This window comes from Centropristis striata, chromosome 16, assembly GCF_030273125.1.
Source record: "Centropristis striata isolate RG_2023a ecotype Rhode Island chromosome 16, C.striata_1.0, whole genome shotgun sequence".
NCBI classification, from domain to species: domain Eukaryota; kingdom Metazoa; phylum Chordata; class Actinopteri; order Perciformes; family Serranidae; genus Centropristis; species Centropristis striata.
Window position 1 is genome coordinate 14,040,457 of NC_081532.1, and position 23,170 is coordinate 14,063,626.

The 23,170-nt window shown below is 42.3% G+C and overlaps 2 protein-coding genes across 2 annotated transcripts in view; both read right to left on the bottom strand.

Annotated features, from left to right (window-relative positions):
- Positions 1-23,170, bottom strand: part of LOC131988057 (AT-rich interactive domain-containing protein 1B-like) — a 147,463-nt gene that overhangs the window by 117,851 nt on the left and 6,442 nt on the right. Inside the window, exon 2 of the mRNA XM_059353062.1 lies at positions 12,770-12,874. The gene's annotated coding sequence lies outside the window, so the exon portion shown is untranslated. The remainder of the gene's footprint in view (positions 1-12,769; positions 12,875-23,170) is intronic.
- Positions 9,092-23,170, bottom strand: part of LOC131988424 (AT-rich interactive domain-containing protein 1B-like) — a 66,722-nt gene continuing 52,643 nt past the window's right edge. Inside the window, exons 4-5 of the mRNA XM_059353535.1 lie at positions 12,770-12,874; positions 9,092-9,247 (exon numbers count right to left, since the gene is read on the bottom strand). Of these exons, the coding sequence (XP_059209518.1) occupies positions 9,092-9,247; positions 12,770-12,874 (261 nt within the window). The remainder of the gene's footprint in view (positions 9,248-12,769; positions 12,875-23,170) is intronic.

Below are 23,170 nucleotides of genomic sequence, written 5' to 3' on the forward strand. Positions count from 1 at the left end.
CGAAACCACGCCGTAAACACTTTGCACCACTTAGTTTCGCTGCAGTCCACACACAGACACGCTGGATGCAAACTCTGGTTTGACAGTATGATAAATATTGCCTTCCATCCAGAACGAATGAGGTAACGCCAAAAAAAAAAAGTATCAACGGCTCATTAGAAAGATAAAAACCTCCCAAAGCCCTGAGGGTGAGAGAGAAGGGGGCGGAAACAAGAAATGAAAAAGAAGAGGGAGAAAACGAGTTGAGAGACGACAAATCATAACAGCTGTAACTCAATTCGGAGGCCCAGCTAGAGACGGCTTTCCACATCTCCTTCTCTCTCCCTCTTCATCTTTTTATCTCTCCGTCTTTCTTTCCCTCTCTTCTCTCGTCCTGGCCCCTTGGTAATTTTTCCCACCAACCAATAAGCCATTATGTGGCAGTAATATGGCTGCTAATGGATGCACTGACCTGGGAGGAAGCACACGGCACGCCATTAGCCCAAATGCTATGCAAAGCTACCACAAGACTCTATCAAAATTACCCCGACTGAGTGTGTTGGCACAAACTGTACGTGTGCGTTGATTTGTGTGAGTGAAAACTGCACGGTCTAAACAAGACTAATCTTTCTGTGAATCTTCTGATGAGTTTGGTGTTTGGCTGCATAAATGCACATTTGTCTTTTGGTCAGGAAGTACTCTCAGATCCATTTTCAGATCCTTGGGGGAGGATTTATAAGATGTATTTGCCAAAAGGAACGTTGTGTAATATGTAAATATATATATAATATATAATATAAATTATCAGTAAAAAAATACTGCATTTAAATTAAATAAGTAACAGTAGAGCAGTATTATCAGTAGAATATAGTTAAAGCACAAAAAGTACTTATGTTTATTGCAAAATGCTGCACTACCTCTTGACTATATAGTTGTTTAGTGCCTTTTCATTATTGTTTTGTGTCTATTTGTAGTGGTTTTACAGCACTTTATAATTGTTTTGGTCCTTTCTTAGTATTTTTTTGTCATCTCTTTGTAGTAATTTTGTGTCTCTTTCTACATGTTTTGCATCTCCTTGTAGTCATTTAATGCCTCTTTGTAGTGGTTTGTCTCTCTTTGTAGTTGTTTTGTTTCTCTTTGTAGTAATTTAGTGCCTCTTTGTAGTTGTTTAACCTTTTTTATAGACATTGTGAGTCTTTTTTTGTCTCTCTGTGTCTCTTGCAGCTGTTTTGCATCTCTTTGAGTGACATTTTGCAGTTGAGGGCCAGGGGTGCCCCCTTTGGCCCATTCAGTAAGCCATCCATGCTTTCAGGGTGTTATATTTATATAAATTATGTTATACTAGTTCATTATTATCAATGATGTACATATAAGAATTCACATACACAGCAAGGTCACATGGGTGACATGTCTTTACTTTATTATGGAGTTATCTATGGTGATTCAATTGACTCTGTGGCCCCTAACAGGTCCACTATTGTATATTAATGGTCTGCTGCTACTTTTTCCAAAATCTCACCCGGGTTTTATGGGTGATGTGGACTCAAAAGGTCTTATTACATTATAAAATAATTAAAACAATTAAAATGCTCTCAGTCCATAGAGAAACAACAATTAAAACCTAATAAGAATCAATTACCAACCAAACCTTACTCAGAACACACAGAAACATTTCCAAGCATTAGAGCTCATAAAGAATCCATTAAAAACAAGATGTTTTCTCTGAACAGAAGGGATATTGTTTCTTAATTTCTAGTGTGGCGCATCAGTCAAAAGATGGTATTTTTATATCAGCAAACCAAAAGGATAGAAACGCACATACGTACTGTATACACACAAACGCCATGAGGGGTCACAGGTCGCTGATATGGGAGGAGACCTCAATCACACTGCTGGCGCACAAACACAAATACACACTCAAACAGAGAGAGAGAGCGAGGGAGAGAGAGAGAGAGCGGGAGGATTTGTTTAATCGTTTGGCCAAATCGGACAGATGGTTGTACACTTCCAAAAGAGCAGTGTGACTGGGAAAATGGGCCATCAGTGACCCTCGCGGTGTGTGTCTTTGTGTGTGTGCTTATGCATGTATGACAGTTTTACAAAAGCAAAGTATTGTTTCAGTCCCATTGTAATCCATTGCCAAGCCCTGATAGTAATCACGCTGGCAGGACAGTAAACAGTAGAAGTGGTTTGAACAACAGGCATCAGTCAAGGCTGAATACCACAAGGAGAAAGCCCCTCCACACCTCCTTCCTTCCCTGTTTCCTTCCCAGCCAATACTCCTCTCCCCGCCTTCCTCTTCCTCCCTCATTCTGTCTCTTTCTTCTTCTATTCCCTTTTTGACTCCCCTGCAACACCTTCCAGACACCGAAGCCTTTTGCCTCTCTTTTTTCCTGTCTTCTCACACTGTTTTTTTCTACTTTTTCTTCTCTTTCTCCCCCTCTTCAATCAGCCGTGTCTTTGACACAGTAAACCTGGCCAAGCTCAGATAGGCCCACACACAACGTACATTCATGCAGGAATAAAGTAAACACTGTACATGCACAATGCTGGGTCAAACAGTCTGTAACATAAGTAATTAAAACACTGTTGAACTGGTCTTTACATGAGAGGAGACTCAATTACACACACACAGAGCAAAGGATCGTGCACACACATGTGCGCACACAAGGGCGCAAACAAATATAAAGCACTTTGGCACGCACGCACACACTCTGGCGGGCGTCCAGACTGAGTCTTGTTGCTTGTGTCTATAAAGCCCTGAGCACCATATCGACAACTGTAATAACTGTGGCTGGCAGGAGAGAGCAGATTACAGCTGCAATCATAGGCCACGCACACACAGGCGTGCACACACAAGTACACATCTTCTGTCAAAGAGCTGTTTCTTTTCATCACTGATATAGATACACACATTTCTGGGTCCATCCTATAGCCTATATAAAGCAGTAATATTGTAGAAGCAGACAGCCACATGGTAACAGTGTGTCCCAGGTCCACTAGAAAGACACACAGGGCCAGTCAGGGACACGTATAGGAGTATTTGGCTACTTTGACTCAAGGAATAACAAATATTATTGATTCTTCTATAAAATACAGAATGCTAATTTAACTGCATGATGACTGGTTAGAGACTGATCAGGAATCAGTGCTTTTACACACCTATAAATATCATTCGATCTCACAAAGCCAAACCCAGAGTAGGGAATTATTCTTTAGAAAAACAGAGAGCAGGTGGACAAGCGGTCAGTAAAACGGACAGCATATGAGTAAGACAGTCAGTCATCCAGTCTGGTCAGCGAAGGTCTGTAATGGCAGCGCAAGGCCACCGGTGGAAAATGAAAGTGGGCTATATTGGAGTGGGGAGAGCAGGCTAAGATTGGGGTCAAAACTATATGGTGCACAGGCCAAGGAGAGGAAATATGAGGAGAGGAGAGGAGAGGAGAGGAGAGGAGAGGAGAGGAGAGGAGAGGAGAGGAGAGGAGAACTAGACAATTTCCTCTGGGGAAATTCTGAAAGGGCCACGGGGGCTACTGCCGGTGTGTGTACACTATGATGAGATTCTTCAGAGATTTCAAACAATTAACACTAGTAATGTTATGATACTATATTATATACAAGGAGCAGGTGTGTGAGTGAAGCATGTGTATCTGCAGGAGGGTGCAAGCTTAAACGCGCATGTGTGCGTGCGTGTATCTGTAACTGTAATTACATAAAATCACTGTCTCTGTTTAGCCACTCCAAACATAACAAACATACATAAAAACATCACTTCCTGCACAGGAAGGACAAAGGCACCTGACATCAGTAATTAAAACATTAATGAGCTGAATAAAGTCAGTAATACTTGTCAGAATGACAAAATGGACATAAAAATGTAGTAGATACAGGAAAACTGTATAAAAACTGTAAATATACCGTAGAATTAGTACAAAGTGGACACAATGCCAGAACATTATCATTACATAGACTAGAGAAAATGTGTGTGACTTGGTTATGTAAATGCCAGTCATAATAAGTGTTGATATATTGTATGCGGACACCACACCTGTGACATACTCTTCCCCCCTTTTATTCCCCACATGCCTTTCAATCATCCTGTTGTTTTCTCCTCTATTTCACCTCTCCTCAATTCTGCACTGTTCCCTCCCTCCTTCACTTTCATATTCCTCTTCCCCCCTTTTCCTTGCTCTTCCCTTCCCTCTCCATCGGCCCCCGACCAAGGAGAAGCGATTTGCAGCAGCAATCCGTCGCTAATTCTCGCTCAGCGTTCATGAAAAATGTATAGCAGGCAGACTGTAGGGAGATGCAGATTGGCGCTGGGCCCTCAGCTAGAGCCTGGCTCTGCATTAATGGAACATTATTTTCAACCTCGCCATCCCTCCTCTCCGTATACATCGCTTCTCTCCCTCCCTCCCTCCTTGTCTATCTATCTATCTATCTATCTATCTATCTATCTATCTATCTATACATCTATACATCTATCACCTTTGAAAATGTTTTCAGAGTTTGAAACAAAAGCCATACATATTCAAGGACTCAGTGGAATATTAGCAGCTCAAACAACCCAAACACAGCTATCTGCAATCTGAACAACTCTGCGTGTGTGTGTGTGTTTTTTCACACACAGTTACTTGTGCATTTGCCTGTGAGCGCAGTGTGCAGCCAGCTAAACCTTCTCAAAGATAATAAGAGGAAAAACTTTATCTTAATCTTTAAAAGGCACGACGTGAAGTTTGAATCCAGCTGTGAAATGGGTCGTGTGTGTGTGTGTGTGCTCACGCTTGTGTATATGTGTGTGTGCTCACGCTTGTGTGTGTGTGTGTGTGTGTGTGTGTGTGTGTGTGTGTGCGTGTGCGTGAATGCATCCTAGCATGAATTCCCAGATATGTTTGTGTGTGCATGTGTGTGTGTGCATGTGTTTAAAGCACAGGTATCTTATGAGAGTAGATTAATAACAGCACTGTAATGCCAGTGTGGATCATGCATAATAAACCTCCCAAGGAGTTTACACACACACACACACACACACACACACACACACACACACACACACACACACACACACACACACACTTCCTGTCACTATAGCAACACTGGCGGTGTTGCTGCCCCTAACTTCAAAGTCAGATGTAATTTCAGCCTCCCAGCAGCCAGAGGGAGCCATGGTGATGACAGAACAGTCCTTCTCTGATGGCTCCTTACCCCCTCCATCCCTCCTTCAATTCCTTCACTTTTCTTCTCCTCTGCTCCTCTGCTGCCTCCTTCCTTCCTTCCTCCCCTGCCTAGTGAGCCCGCTGAGAGGCCCGGCATCCAGGACCAGACATAAAAATAAACCCAGAAAGGTTAGAAGTGGATGACTGAGGCGAGGGGAAAGAGGGAACAAGAGGGGAAGGGGGCAGACGGGGGGATGCTTAAGAAGGGAGGAGGGAAGGAAAGTGGGAGGGGGATGATGTAGCCTTTTACTTATTCTTTCCTTCTACAGCAACACATTGTCTCTGGCTCTCTACTTCCCTCTGTTTTTCTCTGCTACAGTCAAAAGACTGAAAATGAGCAGTAGAAAAACAGCCACATAACTTCAACTATTTGTTACTTCAATCGACATTTTCATCCAATGAGAAAGGGAAATCTTTTCATTCTTTTTCATACACTGAAAAATCATTTGACAAGAGAACATTCCCATGTCCAAATTACTAATGAATATAGAATAGATGTTTCCAATCTTCGGTTCAGATTGGCTCAATAACATTTGAAGTCATTTTAACAGTTAATTTAAATATTAATGTGGTAACAGAAAATCACCATTTATAATGGAGGGCTTAGTGCCAGAAGGGCATATCTGGTGTTAATGCTTGGTGGAAATTAATCTATATATCATAAGTGTGCACTTGGGGGGATCTATTTTGTGTTGCGAAATCAATATGAAAGAGTGTTTTATCAAAAGCAAATCAAACACAACCTGAACTGAGTGAACTGAGGTGACGTCCAGCCAGGATGTGCATCACGTTTTAATACAACATTGGATGTAACACCTCGAAAGGACAAGCCAAACTGGTAAAACACGCGGTGTGTCATGTTCATTTACTGTGTAGATCCAACATCACGATATAGCAGCCTCAGCTTTCACACACTGTCACACTGTTGACTGTCCCGTGGTGGAACGGAGAGGACAGTTAGGAAGGTGTTGATGTGCGTTTTGTGTCCCTAAAAACAAAAACAGCTATACAGACACACCTTGCTGCTCCACACATACAAACACACACATGCATACACATACAAATGCACATATAAACATGTGCACACACTTACCCACGCACACAGTCATCCACTTTACATTTGCATTATCCATATTTGCAGGATGTTTATTCAGAATGCTGCTTGTCACTGAAAAGATACAGATCAATAGTGTGTTTGTGTGTGTGTGTGTGTGTGTGTGTGTGTGTGTGTAGCACTGAGCTGCCTCTCCATCTCTGTCCTCTTTTGTCCTGAATTTGAACTAGTCCTCCAAATCTGTTCGAAGATTTGACAAAAGCCACCAGCCAGACAAGGAGAACTGTTGGGCAAAGGATATAAAAAAAAGATGGAGAGGGGAAACATTTCTCTCCTTCTAGGGTCAGTCATCGCTCCCTCCTCCCCCTCCTCTCTTATCTCCCCCCTCTGTCTCTCCTCCTCTGTAGGAGAGGCTGGTGGAGAGGCGCCAGTGGAACCGAACTGGTGTTTTCTTAACCAAGTTCATCCCTCTCCATTTCCCTCTCACTCTCAAATCATAAAGCCTGTCACACACTGAGGGTGTACGCATGTGTAAGCATAGGGGTAGCTAAGTGTGTAAGAGTAGTGCTTGGACAGAGTGTGTGGACACATACACACAGTTTCTTCACTGTGCTGTGCTGTGCTTCAGTCAGCCAGCCTGTCAGGGGTGGATGGGTATAAACATGGCCTCCTCAGCAGCTGCAAAGCCTCTCCCCCGCTCTTTCTGTACCACTGCTGCCCAACCTTGTGTTACCAGTTTGCTTTAACAACCTACACTGGGCAGCATTGTTCCCAGTAGGTAGAACAGTGTGTAGCCATCAAATTTTGCCATAAGATACAACTAAAAGCCCTCAGGCAAAAAATACTTTATTGATCCCCATAGGGAAATTCTCTTTTTGTGTGTCTCTCCTCCACAGGGGATGAGAGTGCAGTGTCAGCTGCAGAGGAGTTCTGCTAGGGATTCAGCGTCCTGCTTAAGGACACTTCAGCCGTGCAGATGCTTGTCAACATGGAGCTTCAGACTTACAGGTTCAGCCTTGGTTCAGGGCTTTGCAGACATTAAACCTGCTAAAATATTAAAAAGCAGCTACAAATATTTAGAAACTGCCTAATTAAAACAACAGTGGCTGTGAGTGCGGCTTCAGATGTGGTCCCAGGTGAATTCTCCAGGTTAGAAACAATGCTGAAGATGCGTGCAGATCAAAGACCCTGAGAAACTGTAACTGCATCAATTCCGCTTCCTGTACAGTACGTCTGGGTTTTCAAGCCGTTGGGGAACAAATGGTATGGCCCCAGCAAAAACACGTGTTCCCGGCTCTTGAGGATCAAAAAAACTACGCGTGTACATGAAACTGTGTGTGCGCGCTAAATGATTCATGAGGAGCAAATGAAAACAGGCTGGCATACAAGCGGAAAAATAGCCCGTCTGCATTTTAGATGAAGCCAGGGTCCTCTGACTCGCTGTGTCATGATATCTTGGGTCTGCGGTGAAACTGGGCAAAGGTGGTATTATGTGTGTGTAAATTTGAGGAGTGTGAGAAATAGTTTCACACAGAAATCTCAAATCATATGGTAAATTATGGAATCCTGTGGAGCGCATAGGGTCCGTCGACACATAGAGGGACAATGAATCAATCACTCTGACTCACATTTGAGCGAATTGGTCTACAGGTTTAAGCCTGGCGTGACTGGGAGCATTCCCCTATACCTCAGAGTGTGAAACTGGCTTCAGATTAGCTGTCCTATTCTCAGAGCCGCAATGTGTTCATAGCAGTGGCAGGGAGCTGCTGTGGCCTTCAGTGCTGCTGTCTGTGCTAAGAATAGGCAGCAGGGTCCAGAGAACATCTCGTCTCTAAGTCTCCCTGCCTCCCTCTCTCCCCCACCTACCCTACTTTCCTCTCTCCACATGCTGCAAACATAACAAAAAATATAAGCAGAAATTATATTCCTACATGGAAAATGCACTTTGTGTGATTTGTCAGTGTTCTTAAAATATATACTGAACGATTTGCCTTGACAGTATGTAATCTTCGTATATTTTAAACCATACGTCCAAACCAATATAAGAGATATTTTTCTTTCCACTAGTCCCTCCCCCATACTTTCCCTCCTTCCCTCTCTCCCCCATCTCTCTGTTCATCTTCCTTGCATGTCTTTCCTTTCTTGACTCCCCGTGTCTCCTTTTCTCCTCTCCTCTCCTCCCCCCTGTGTGCACTAATGTGAAGGCTGAATCTAACCCTGCTGGATGACATTACTCTGCACTGCCTGCTGGCCTGTCTGCCTGCCTGGGGACTCTAAAATAAAACACAGCAGTGGGGAGAGCCAGAGTGAGAGCACATACTGTATAGGCAGCCTGACTGACATGCTCTGATAGAGCACACACACTCGGTTGTGTGAAAACGGCTCGCAGAGGACAGAATGTGTATCAAAGTGTGTGATGCGTGTGTTTGTGCGCAAAAGGGTCTTGTGTGTGTGCGAGTGTGGTTGAGAGGGGAGGGGAGCAGGTCTCTCCAGCTGTGGCCTGTCAATCATTCATGACCTAACACTTGGAATAACAGAGGAGGGCAAGGTGGACAGGAATGAGAGGGGAGAGACAGTGAGGGAAGAGATAGTGTTTCTGAATTTTCCCTTTTGTCTGATGGAAAATAAGTCAAGGAGTGGCAAATGAGCACTGAAAGACACACAAAAATATTTTTCTCCATGTGTGTCTGTGTGTGTGTGTGTGTGTGTGTGTGTGGGTGTGCTGGTGTGAATAACATGTCGCTGCCGGAACCCCATAGCCTGAATTCAACATCCCTCACCCTGAACAAGTGACAAAAAGATAACCACGTTTCACTTCACCGCTTCACGCCCTCTCTCTCCCTTACTCATTCTCTTTCTCATCCTGCTCTTCAACCCCCCCTCCCCTCCTCTTCCTCACCTCACCCTCCCACCCCCAGCTCTCTCTCTGTCTTTCCACATGGCTGGCCATCCTCTCCCATGTCCCAGAGGATGGGAGGCTGTGCGGCAGCTTGGCAGGCTGTCAGGGGAGCGCCGGAGAGCAGGGAACATGTAGTGACTGGAACGGGGGTGGCGGTGGGGCTGGGGAGGGAAAGGGGGAAGTGAGGGGGGGGGTCAGTGAGTATGAAAGCCCTGGCTCCTCACCTCACTGTGGCACTGGAAGGACTGGCTCTGCTTAGCGATGTTAGGCAAAGGATGCAAAGGGCGAAGGGCAATACAGAGAGGAGACAGATACAGACCTCTCACTCTTCTTCTATTTTCATGTACCAGACTCGTCACCGCCACAAACCGCAGGAAATAACAAGGAAGCAGTCAACATGTTATAATGTAGTCCAGCCCTGCAACCAACATGACATGTAACCTTTTATTGACCGGTAATTGCAATGACTGTCATGGGGAAATCAGAGTAATTTTAAAAATGGCACGACTCAACACAGAGATGCATTATTCTTTCAACTCTGTGGAATCCAAACAGTGACGTCTGATGCATCCCACAGGACAAATGTACACAAAGCATGAAAAAGTTTTGTCAAAAGTGGTTCGGTTGGAGATATAAACTGTATTGAAATCATTTCTACATAAAAAATACAAGCCAAAACCAAACAGGGGCTGTTGCTTTCATCTTCAGTTAACATTTACATTCCTGTATTTGTTAAATTCCTACTGTATGATGTGGAAAAATATATATCTGAGGATCACGTGACTCAGTTTGTTTACATTGACATGTTGGCAGGAAAAAAGCATGAGCAAAAATGAATGGCATCCATGTTAAATTCACTATGCACTTTAATTTCAAGGACTTTGAACGCTATATTGTAAAACTTAATAGATTTCTGACTCTTATAATGCCCCAAGGGTTATTTCCAGGAGTATTGAAACATCTGGAATGGACGCTCCAGACCTGCAGTGTCCAGATATCTGCAGTTACCTGATTACCTTTCTCTCTTCTGACTCTGGAGAGTCTTTGAAAGCCTACAAAAGCTCAGAGGGATAGAAATGAACGAAATCTGCATACATGATGAAAATTGAGCCTTTGAGTCTACCAGCTAATAATTGAGTCACCTCAGTGAATGTTAGCATAAGCAACAGGTTGTGTAATGTTATTGGTGTGCCAACTTGTATGTACCATTAGTGCCCTCTTTCCTGCAATATGGCAATAAGACAGTGGAAAGTGGTATTCCTTGACATCAACTACCAAGCTCTATAGGGGTAACTTTTCTCTAAAGTTACACAATTAAGTGGCTCATCTTCTCAATAGATTATCTGGAAGAACAGCCTCAGCTATACTCAACCAAGTCTGAAGAGGATGGAAATACTATAAGAGGAATACTGTTGTGTTAATGCCAACCCTTTATAGAAAATTTGATGATGAATGCAAGGTTAGGTTCAAATAATACACTGAAAAGGCTGTTAATGAACATTAAAGTAATTGCTGACATAAAAAGGTGCTTTTTCAACAGATGAGAAGCAACAAAGCTGTTATAACTGAAAGGTATACAATGAAAACACTCACTCACTCACTCACTCACTCACTCACTCACTCACTCACTCATTAATATAAGAACTACTGTGACAGAAAAGCAACATAATTCAATATGAATGTCATACTTGAAGACATGACTGTCAAAACCAAAGCTACATGGAAATGAAGATTGACTGTCAACACTGACAGCAATGCTTCAGTAACAAGCGGGCACTAACTTTGTGCTTTTCTAATTGGAGCATTTAAGTGATAGTGGTGTTATATAAACATCAGCGTTAACGATACAGATACTGTACAACGATATGGAATACACGGCATGCTGTATCTCCAATACATTATATTTTAAAATACCCATGGGGCACTGTGACTTGCATTTGTGATAAGTTACTAAAGCGCTTTTTCCCTTTGGTCTCCCTTCAAAAATCCCGCCACATCACACAGCAGACTCGTCCCAAAACAACAACATGACACTTTGCCGACCCGCGCTCCCTCCCTCCTGACAGAGAGAAAGGGAAAAAAAAGATGACAGCAGCTTTAGATCTAACATCAAACGCCGGCGAGAGAGTGAGAAAGAGAGAGGGGGAGAAAAAAAAAACGGTTACATCTCTGCCGTGACAGCTTGCTGGAAGAGCCTGGCAAACGCCGAGCAATTTCTCTCTCCTTCTCTCTCTCCTCTTCTATCTATCCATCTCTCCCTCTCTGTGTCTCTCTCTCATCAAAACTTGCCGCCGATTAGGATCTCAGCGAGCCACGCGCTTTTGGATGGGATGTGAAAACACACGGAGAACCCAAGGGGTAAAACGCCAGGATTAAAGTGGTGAGGGAATATGGGGTGATATCGGTGCTGGTTCAAATAGATCGGCCCCCGCGACTGCAGTGGCTCCTCGCCTCGCCTTGCTCTCTCTCGCTCCGGATTCACACACTGATACATCAAGGCCATTTCTCATTATAGCACGAGGGTGGAAAAAAAGCTTTCATGATGCTACTTTAGAGGGAAAGACAGAGAGGGGAAGGGAGGGGGGTGGGGGTGGGGGGGTAAAGAGTGTGGGAGAATAAAAATGAAAGAAAAAGGGAGAAAAAAAATGGCAAGATAAAACAGATGACATACTACTAGTATGTTATGGGGGTAAAAACCGAGAAAGAGATATAAAGTGTGTGTGAGTGTGTGCAAATGCAAAAGTGGAGTAGGAATCACTCGGAAAACTGACAGATAAGTCACCCCCTGATCTGAATCAAAGCAGAGTCAGTGTGTGTAACCCAACCAATGTCTATGGAAAATAGTATGGCTTAATTTGAGTTCATACACTTAATTTAGCCTTCCTTGCAGTTTATTCCTCCACTCCTGAGGCAGTTCCAAAGTATCTGGTAAATTAAACGGCACACACCTCAAGCAGTGCCAATATTTGCGACCATTTGCAAATGTCTATTTATTCTATTCTTGAAAGTGCTGAGGAGCTGCGAGGGGAAGAAATGATGGAGAGTAAAAAAGCGATTCGTTTAGCCAAAAAACTGGAGCGGCCCACATCTCTCTCCCCTCATAGATCAGTCCGGCCTTGCCATTTCTTCTCAATTACTCCTCCAGTCAACCTGCTTAACGATTTTTAGCTCGCCCAAATGCCAAATGCGTGTGGGATTGCATGTGTGACTGCGTTGCATTAGCAAGAATGTCTGTGTCTGCGCATATGCTTTTCTGTGCACGTGGGTGTATGTGTGAGTGAGTGCATGATGCTTCGACCGCGGGGCTGATGCGTGTGGCCTTTTTGCCTTCAGCATGGACGCCAGTCAAAACAGAGACAGAAGCTCTGGAATGAGTAGTCGAATCAATTTCTCTCTTGGGACATGAGACAAAAAGCCGTGTCACAGTGAGAGAAGGCTGATTGGACATATAATAGACTGGAGAAATACAGGAAGTGGAGGAAGAAACAAATGTTTCTTTGAGGCTTGATGGTGTGTTTTCGTGTCTACTTCTCTCTCTCTCTCACACACAGAATATTTTCCCTCATGTGTAATTCTATAATACTTTCTGCGTAATGGTGGGCAGAACTGTCAGTCACTCACCGGCAGACTGGACGGGCGGTCCTGGGGAACTCCATCCTCATTGTTGGCCTTCCCAGAGTTCCCTGGGGCAGGAGCCCTGGTGCTGTACGTCTCCTGCTGGGCCTCCTAGAGAGAAAAAGAGAAACACAGAGAGTCGTTTACACCTATGATCAATAAATTAAAAGGATTTATTTGACAGTATATTGCCAATATTTTTTAGCTCTGAAGGGGATTCTAAATGAGGATATTACAAATACTGTATATCATGTGTTTTGGCAGTTATGAGGGGGGAAAAGACAATTACTGCGTAAAATGCAGTAAAAAGTGCTCAAGGTAATTTCAAAACATTGACATTACAGTGTCCTCTGAACATGAACATGTCAAGAATAATAAGTCCATGGTTTAACTGACTCCAGGTCATATTTGATTCATGATTTGATGTACACATTCAATCGATTTTTAGTTACACCTTCTACGAAGACCACATCTATAATGCATTATAAGGGCATCCATAGTAAATAATAATGCAAAATGACTACACGCATAAACACACATAATTAAGGCATTAATAAGTGCTTTATAATGACTCGCCAATATGCATGCTAATGAGCAACTAGTTTATAGTGAATATCTGTACACAGTAACACTGTGCATTAAGTGTATAAAGTGTTACCTTGGTTGCCATGTAGGATGTCAAAATATGTATAAACAAAGCGGAAAATTGCAAGTAAAATTTGCAAACTGCTTTCATCCAATGGTGAAAATAAAGTCTGACAAAATCTATTCAGTCTTTTTCTTAGCTTTTATATCTTAAGGTTCCAGACAATAGCAGACAAATAATACATGTTATTCTCTGCATGGTATAATCACACTTTGGTGTCTTGCATAATAAGCCCTTTTGATGCAACATAGAGTTCTTTAAATGCACAGAAATTCATTACACACTACTTACCCACCAACAATGATGATAAAGCATGTATTATTACAGACGTATCAATATCTACTTCCCTTTACATACAGTAAAAAAACAAATTATACAGCATAGCATACTATGAGTCCATTGTACATGTGAATGTTGAGGTGCATATAGGTGAGTAAAGGTAGTCATAATGTATTATATCTAGACAAGAGCATCCATAAGAATCATTTAAAGTCATCGATAATGTTTTATGACTATTGATATAGTGCATCAAGGCATTATGTGTGTTTAAAAGTGTAACAGTGAGACATTACAAATGCATTATAATTCACTAAGAATGTCCTCATAATGCACTTTAGATGTAGTCTGTGATTGAAAGGTTCACGATGCTTGAAGCTGAAATTATTGTAACAGCTTCTATGAAGCCCATGTCTATAATGCATTTTAAACATACTTCATTAGAATCTATTTATAGTAGTAAGTCTAAAGTTGCAAGCACTGATACATATTCATCATGGTTTAAAACAACAATCATAACACATTATAAAGCATTTTATAATGGATTTTAGGGCCAATTGGTCACCCGCTGACATTGTTTTTGTAAGCCCATGTAATGCATTATAAACATACTCATAATGTATTATAGTGTAAAGGTTAACCTAACTCTATAATGCATTACAACAGTAAATATGTTGCATTATAAAATGATAATTATGTATTACATCTTTGACAATTATACCAGCAATTATTAAGTATTATGATACTTGACCTTATAAGTCATTATAAAAAATGTTCATGTGTTAAGTATATTGTAATAGAAATATTAGCAATATTTACGAGTGATTGTAACTATAATTATACAGTGCTTTCAGCAGATAATGATGCATTTAAAGTATGTTGATAATGCATTATAGACACAGGCTTGATAAGAAGTGTTACTGAAATGATTACTTCTTCTACTAAACACTGGTTATGTCAACAACACTCTTGTGTTTTGATGAAAGCTGTCTCAATGTGTGTGACAGTGATTGAGAGAATGAGTTGAACTGTTGGTGTGTCTCAGGTTTAAAGGGCTGTAATAAACACTCTGATTCCCAGTTAGATCAAGTCACAACACAAAGAGACACGTTGCACAAGGAAATACACACACAGTGATACAGTACACGCACACTGAAAAAACATCCAAACACGCACCCATCAGCACTCCATACCCGCCAATTCATTTCAACCAAATCCCGGCCTAACCACCCACTAATCCTCGAGAAAAAAAAACGCACACATACAAACACACACCAATACACACACTCAGTCCTATTGTTCAATCTAAGTCATTTTCTTTTCCTCTGTAATCACAAGCCTATCTAGTGTAAACCAATTTTCTCCCCATTGTCGGAGGTGTTGCCCTCTCCCTCTCCCTCCCTCTGTATCTCTCCCTCCTTCCCTCTCCCTCTTCTTTTCATTCACCGCGGAGGTCGTTCCTCCATCATGTTAAGCGTCGGCAGCACAATGGCAACTTGTTAAAGAGCTCTGTGTGGAAGGATTAGTGATAACTGATCGGCGAGACGCGGCGAGAGATCACACGCGAGTGCTTGAACACACAACCAGACACAACACACAGCCACACATTTATGTTATATACACACACACACACACACACACACACACACACACACATAGAGGGTGTGTTAGGGTTTTTTACTTTCAAAATCCATTTTTCCCCACAGTTTGATTTCTTATCTGTTGTGTGATTATACTGTAGTAGGTGGGCAATATCCCTGTCAGCTAGGTGATATAATTTTATAGCTGAAGATTATCCTTCACAGCAAGAGATGTATCATGTGGAATGGATCTATTATTAGAGCATTAAATGTGTCGTAATTTGTGCTTCCAGGGTGAATGATACCAATTCAGTACTTTTGTGCATCCTTTATGAAATCTGATGTAACGTTTTATACACACTCTATACATTACCTGTGAAGTTACATTTGCATGCTGCATTAGCAGCTGTGCACACACAGAGACTAAAAGTTAATGTATTCATTCATCCATTATTAAGAAAAGGTAATTTAATGACCTTAAATGCCCTAGAGTAGTCCCTTCAAATCCTCATTTCAATTATTAGCCAATTAAATCACTGTAGCACTAATTCTAAAAATATAGAAAATGTAAAAAAATATATATATCGAAATGTTTCCTGAAATGCCAATTATAGGCATGTGTTGGACACTTACTTAAAATACATCCTTAGCATGCATTGAACTCCACTCACTGATTTACTGTCTGCCTTGTGCTTTGCTCCTAAATCTGCTCCTGCAGTGTCATTGTTTATAGTAAGATCCCTGAATGTGTTCCAACGGTTTATTTGTCTCATATGTTTCAATGAGGATCATTTTTATTCACTGAGCCTTCAATTAACTTAGGATAAACTATTATCATGATTTTTTCACGCACAGTAATAGATGGAGAATAAAGGCATGTCAGAGAAGCAAAATTGTCACTATAGGAGTGTTGTGCTTCTACAATGTGTCATATTTCTGGTTGACACATGGTTCAGGCAAAAAAGTTTACAAAAGCACACACAGAAAAGTAAAATTCACAAAAATAGAATCTGTAGACGAGATAATGCTCCAATGAAAATATAAATAAATATATTAGTATCAAAATGTAAAAAACTTGAATAAAAACACAATGAACTAACTACTTAATGTACACTGTTTTTCATTTAGTAAAAGAAAAAATAAAATAAATTATTCTATCAATTTGTGAATTTGTGAATTTTTTTAACTTAATTAAATGTAAGGGTGAAAGAAGTGAGGGTGTAAATATATGCAAGGTGAAAAAAGTACACAATCATTCCTCACTTCTACCTGCTAATATTCTTAATAACAATGTGTTTGTGTATGATGTACAGCTACAACTCACAATCATTTTTTTTTATAAATGAATCAATAATTGTTTAGATTAATCGATTTATGTTATCCAAGGTGGTGTATTCTAACGTCTTGTTTTGTCAGTCTAAAAAGATATTCAGTTTAATATAATATAAGACTGAGAAAAACAGAAAAACTCCATATTCGAGAGGATAAAATCAGCATTTTCTGTCATTTATGTATTAAAAATTACCCTAATGATCAATCACTTGTCAAAATGGTTGGCGGTTATTTTTCTTTCAATCTACTACTTAATTAGTCGGCTGATTGTTGCAGCTCTAATGTGATGACTGAATTGGCTTGATGCAATGTTGCATGTATGTGACTTGTTTTCAGGTCTCTTTGGTAAAAGAGATCTTGAATTCCATTAGACCTTTTGAATAAATAAAGCTAAAGTAACTACATTTTCAAATCACAGTGAAATTAGTCAGCCAAATAATGAAACATCGAGCCATAATCTTGCCACATTAGCTTCCTTATTCCAATCATAAGCTAAAACCCAGAAGCCAGCAACATCTCTATAACCGCGTCTAAAAGCCGGAGGGAAATCCTGCTCACCCAGATGTGGTTCAATCACTGGATCACATATCATCCCATCAGTGGGTGGGTGAAGAGAGACACCTAACAACAGGATTGCAGCAAAGAATGGAGGTGCTATTTTAAAAACAAAGCCACGCTAGTTTCCTCGTCAGGGCCCTGGGCAAGCCCTGTGTTTGTGTGCACAGCCCCCCTGTGTTTATCAATGGGAGCCTGGACGCACGCCAAACGTCAGGCTTTTATTACATGGTCGGAAGTGCTCCTTTTGAAGCAGAAACCCGGCTTAGACACAAATACACCTCCACAGGTAAATAAAGGCCGGGGGAAGGAGGGAGGAGGAGGAAGAGGAGGAGGAGGAGGAGGGGGACAAGAAATAGAGGCCATGAAAAGTGTGGTGGGTGTCTGTTAGCTGGACACACACACAAACACAAAAACACACATGTGCACAGTTCAGTTCACAGATGAAAATGCACACATGGACAGACAGTTGCTCACATAGTGAAATGAGAACAGAAGAGTGGCTGCTGACCCAAGTCCAATATTTACTCAGGCATATGAGTCTGTAGTGTGTGTACGTGTGTGTGTGTGTGTGTGTGTGTGTGTGTGTGTGTGCGTGTGTGTGTACTCGAGGGGATTTCCATTTTAAGTGGGTCAAAGTGAGGTTAGCCTCATACTACTGTTTACACTCACGTTCTTACATCATCACTGTCAACTGTAATATGGACAGAGAGGCTGAGAGAGATACAAACACAAGCTGGAACGCGGGAGGGCAGATGCTGCTGACAGAGAGATGCAGAAGGTGAGATGCTAAAGAGATAGAGAAGGAGAGAAAGAGGAGGTAGGAAAGGAGAGTGAGGGGAGATCGAGAGAGAGGTGAAAAAAGACTTGAAAAAGCGAGCGCAAAGAGAACATCAGAGGCAAATGAAGGAGTGCTGCGAGTGCATCCTTTCATTTGAGTTTTTTCCAGTCCATTGTCTCAAAATCCCATTTCCCAGCTAATTTAGAAGCTTCTAAAATACACTCCACTCCATACCTTAAGCCTTAGGCCACAGCTAATCCTGTCTCCCCACACACACACACACACACATACGCGCACACACACAGACACGCTCATTCATCCTCCGTGCTTTTCAAAAGACTTCTTCTTGGCATAGTAGAAACGAATGAAGGATATTGAAGGCAAGCGTTTGAAGTACATGAGGGAATGCAGGAATCAAACTGTGAGTTAAATGCTATTAGACAGCTGTGTGGAGAGGCAGTGTAATATTAGATTTGATTGAATAGATGACTGCTGAATGTGCTGTAATATATAGAGCCGGAGAGGCTTTATGCAGACGCAAATCAATATTGCAGCACCGTGTTAATCCCAGCCACTCAGGAACGGGAGTCGCTCGGTAAGAAGTGTGAAATGTTCGGAGAGCAGGAATGTGCCGATGTTGTGCGCTGACGACTGTTTGGAATACGAGGCTTGCACGTGTCGCTTTCAGAAGCAGTCAGTCTGGTTTGTGATTTAATCTTCTGTACTGTGTCAGTGTGACTTTGTTAAAAAGAAAGGGAGGAGGTCAAAGGTCAAGTTGAAACAACAGCTTCTAGGAGTAGCATTTTGGTCCTTTAAGGAAAATCTAGGCCACAATCCCGCCCCAAACAGTTATTCCAACCGTGACGTGCAACCAATTTGACACTTCCTTTCTTTCTTGGCTCACACCTAATTTAAGAATGTTGTACTGAGACGTTTTTGGTTGGTTGCACTGCACACCCTCTACCTCTATATTCATGCAGGGAGCAAGGTGAAATGTTGCTTCGCTTTGCTTCTACAAGTTTGATTGCCTTGGAAAGCGAGCAATGAAACTGTCATGACAGCACGCAGGCACATTTGATGCCACCACTTGACACAACAGAAAGCAGCAGGAGCAAAATTCACAGCCATTACGTTAAGCTGATTTTGGCTGACATCTGTCTCCATCTCCTTTTTTTTTTTAACGGCGAAAAAAAGATGTGGGTTACTTCAAACTATACTTCAGCATTATTTTTCGGGAAATTTTAACATGCTTGCTTTTTAATCCTTTTTTCCACCGCCGTTGTCTGCTCTGGGCAATCTTTGCTTTTATAAACTTTGTGTGCAGATGTCAGTGTTTTTGTCACACGCTGGTTCTCGCTTTATCGTAGGGGTCGAATGGATTTCTCAGCATCTTCTTCTCACATCCTTTCTCTGTGCTTTTCCTACCTTTTGTCCTAATTGCATTTATTTTTTTGCCTCAACATTCACTCTTTCGTATCTCCTTAACCCTGCATCATTCCACCTCTACCTCTCCGTCCATTAATCTCTTCCTCTCTCCACTTCACATTCCATCCCCATATCTTTCTTTTTATCCATCACTCTTACTCTTTCCCCTTTACCTTTCCCACCCACCTCCATTTCTCCATCTCCACCCCTCTCTCCCCCCCCAGTCCCTCCCTGTCTCCAGCCGTTCTCCTCATGACTACCAAATGAATTAGTCACCCCCCACCCCCTTTCCCCCTGCACCTTGGCAGATGCACATCTCCACAAAATCTGACGCTAATGCCATTAATATTCATTAAAAATTAAGCTTAATTGCGTGTCTTTAGGAGAGAGGCCCATAACACCTCCTCCCCTAAACACACATGCACACACACATCCACACGCACATTATTAAACCTGGTTCATTTGACCACCACACTCTGCCACATTACGTCAAGGACAGGGAGTCTGTGATGTCCATTGGGCAAGACCCTGAGAAGCACTCACACCTTCTCTGTCTTACACACATTCTCTTACATATACTGGGTCAGTCACTGTGATCAGACAGAGGTAAGAAGTGAGAAAATTGCTGTATCTGAATCTCTGTACCGGTAATTACTGTGAATATTTAACTTTCATTAGGCCAAGCTGCTAGAAAACCACCAACCTTTAAAGAAGCAAACACTAACAGACATGTACAAAAAGCTTCTATGCATCCGGAAGAAGTGGCGGCGGTGCTGGGATAGCGGCGGTGGGAGGGGGGGGGCACACATCCATATTCAACACCCCGCGTTCACACACGCGTTGGTTCAGAATTGCAGATATGCACACATGCTCACACCAATCAGACTGACTGAACCATAATTAAAGCAACAATCAGCAGCGAGAGCGAGCTACACCGTGTTCTGAAAAATGTGACAAATCAACATTTGGTTATGATGCGCTTGTCTTTCATGTTTTCTTGACACTTACATCTTTTGATCCATTTCAGAATATTTGGAAAACATTGCAGTTACATTCTGATTATGTCAGATATGCTGTAAATATATTATAGGGCAGACCTACTTTCGTCTCCTGCAAGTGCCTTTTAAAACAGTGCGTTGGTTCGACGCCATGTAAATGATGGGCATTTATTCCAGGGCTCAGTCTATTATTATCATCACAGGAAAGGTGACCATTAGAATGGAAACAGCTGCTGTATGTGCATGTGTGTATGCATGGACGCCTGTGTGTGTATGCCTATATATCCAAGAGTTATGTGAGTCTGTGTGCGTGTGTGTGTGTGTGTGTGTCCAGCCTATCTTAATAGGTCCATTTGTAGCAGGGCCTGTTCTAGTGCTGTGTCCTTCAGATTGGATTCTATCTCAGCAATCCCCCTGACCTTTAGCACAAAGAGACTACAAGAGAGGACCACAGCTCCGACACACACACACACAGCCTGTACATACACACACACAGCCAGAAGCCAGCATTCACTCCTGCCCATATAAACAAAAACACACATGCAGACACAGACAGAAATGCGCATGCACACACATTGGCATGTGAGCCGGCCATCCCTTAGGGATGATGTCAGATGTAGCTGACAGTGTTAGCTGCAGGGCTTTCATTCTCATTCCTCTACACAGGCTAATCAAATAAGAGCCAGTCTTTGTACCATCTTCACTTCACACACTCTTCGCAAGTCCCCGTCACCACCACCCCCATCCGCCCATTCACTTCAATTGCTTTGGCTCACAGTTAAAGAGGACATCCACCCAAACTGGTGTACACCCACATGACTTTTGCTAAAGCACGGAGGAACAATAGCGGTGTGTTGGCGAGCTCGACTTTGACTGTGACATTTTTTTTCTTTTTTTTGGTGTTTTCTCTTTTTCTCTGTCTGTGAAGTCTGTATCCAGGAACAAATGTAGCGGCATTTCCTAACAAATGGCAGCTAAATGAGGCCCCTAGGGTGCTGTGCCGCTAACTACCGGCCCCCTTTTTTTCTGAGCCATTATGATTGTCCTAACCGTTCCAAAAACACCTCTCCCGTTCTCGTTCATTTGCATTTGAATTGCAGCTCGGCTGTACAAAAACAAACATAAATCAAAAAAGGGAAAAAAGAAAGAAAGAAAAAAAAACTGTGGCGGATTCTAGTCGAGCAATTAGTGAATGTCAGTCAATGTGGAGGTAAAAAACACACTAAATTAAAAACATTGTCTCAAACACATGCAGACACACTAACACGCATGCTCACACACACAAAACCAAGCTGACTTATACATATATATATATATATATATGTATATATATTTATATATATATATATTTTTTTTTCAATTTTATCATTTAGTTTTTGCCTGAAAACTCATCAAGCTTAAGTGCTCGTCAGCGGTGGCCAATCAGAGTGCAGCAGGCCCAGGGTTGCCGTGGCGATACGCAGGGACATTTAGAGGACTCCGATAAACTCTGCCATTTAAAAGGTTATGACAATTAACGCGGCTCTCCGCAAATTACCACTGCCAGACCTTTACCCATGGACGTCTCTCTCTCCCTCTTATCACCCCGCACCCAGCCTCGCTCTCTCTCTCTCTCTCTCTACCTCCTCCTCTCTCCCGCCATATGCCCTCCATTTCTACCGCCTGTCCTCCCTACATCCTCCCTCGCTCCCTCCCTCTTTCTGTCCACCCCCTTCGTGCCAGCAGCACTTTTATTATCCTGTTAATTAACAGAGTTCTTCACTTAATATTCAAATGGTGACCAATTAATGACATTGAACTTTGGGCGCCCCACCCACCCACACGCAGTGCCCCCTCCACACACACACACGAACACACACCTTCGCCTCCACATCCTATTCACTCTCACCTCACACACACACTCCTTCCTGCCTCTCATTTCCTCCGTCTCGTCCCCTTAACTTCCCCTCCGTCCCTCCACCTCGTCGCCAAGGTGAGCTCCCATTTCCACGAGAGGGTGTGTGTGTGTGTGTGTGTGTGTGTGTGTGCATTGAGGGGCAGTGTCTGTGATTGAGGCAGCAGAGCAAGTATACAGCAAGGGGGTAATAAAGCCAGGGGGGCAGGCCGCAGAAAGGCTCGACGGCCTTTTAATTAACCTGGTGTGATTAAAAGCGGGGGTGGAGGAGGGTGGAGGAAAGGCCTGCTGCTGCGGCCGGGTGGGGGGCTGAAGGGTGACAGACAGGAAATAGGAAATGACACACTGGAAGTAGTGAAAGGTAAAGGAGTCAAGTGAAGTGCCAGGATATGAGCACCTATGGCATTTTAAGGGCTTTCTTCTAAAATACCTACGTAATTCAAATTGGCCATCAGTCATGTATCAAAAGTGACAGCAAGTGCGACGTCACAGTTCGGTCAGAATTAGCATAATGAGTAAATAATTTATTTTCCAATTCAAAGTTCGCTTTTTAATCTGGAAAGAAGAGTTTACAAAACAATCTAACCACAAAGTCGGTCCATTTAGTAGCATTTCTGGAGCTTTTCATTGTATCACATCAAGAGGGAACTCTCAAGAAAAAAATTGAAATTTGAACACGTACAAATCCATTACAAGTGGGAAGATTTTATCTGCAAAGTCAGATTGTGTTTGTATGTTGGAAAGCTCCAGAACAGCCACTGAACGGAGCTTGTGGTAAGAAAATTCATTATGAGAAATGTTTGATGTCGAAATGTACATAACTGTATATAACAGACCATTTACTTGTTGCTGTCCAGGGAAAACCATGTATCTCCATATTTGGTGATTTTGAATTTTTCATAATAACTTCAGGATTAAAT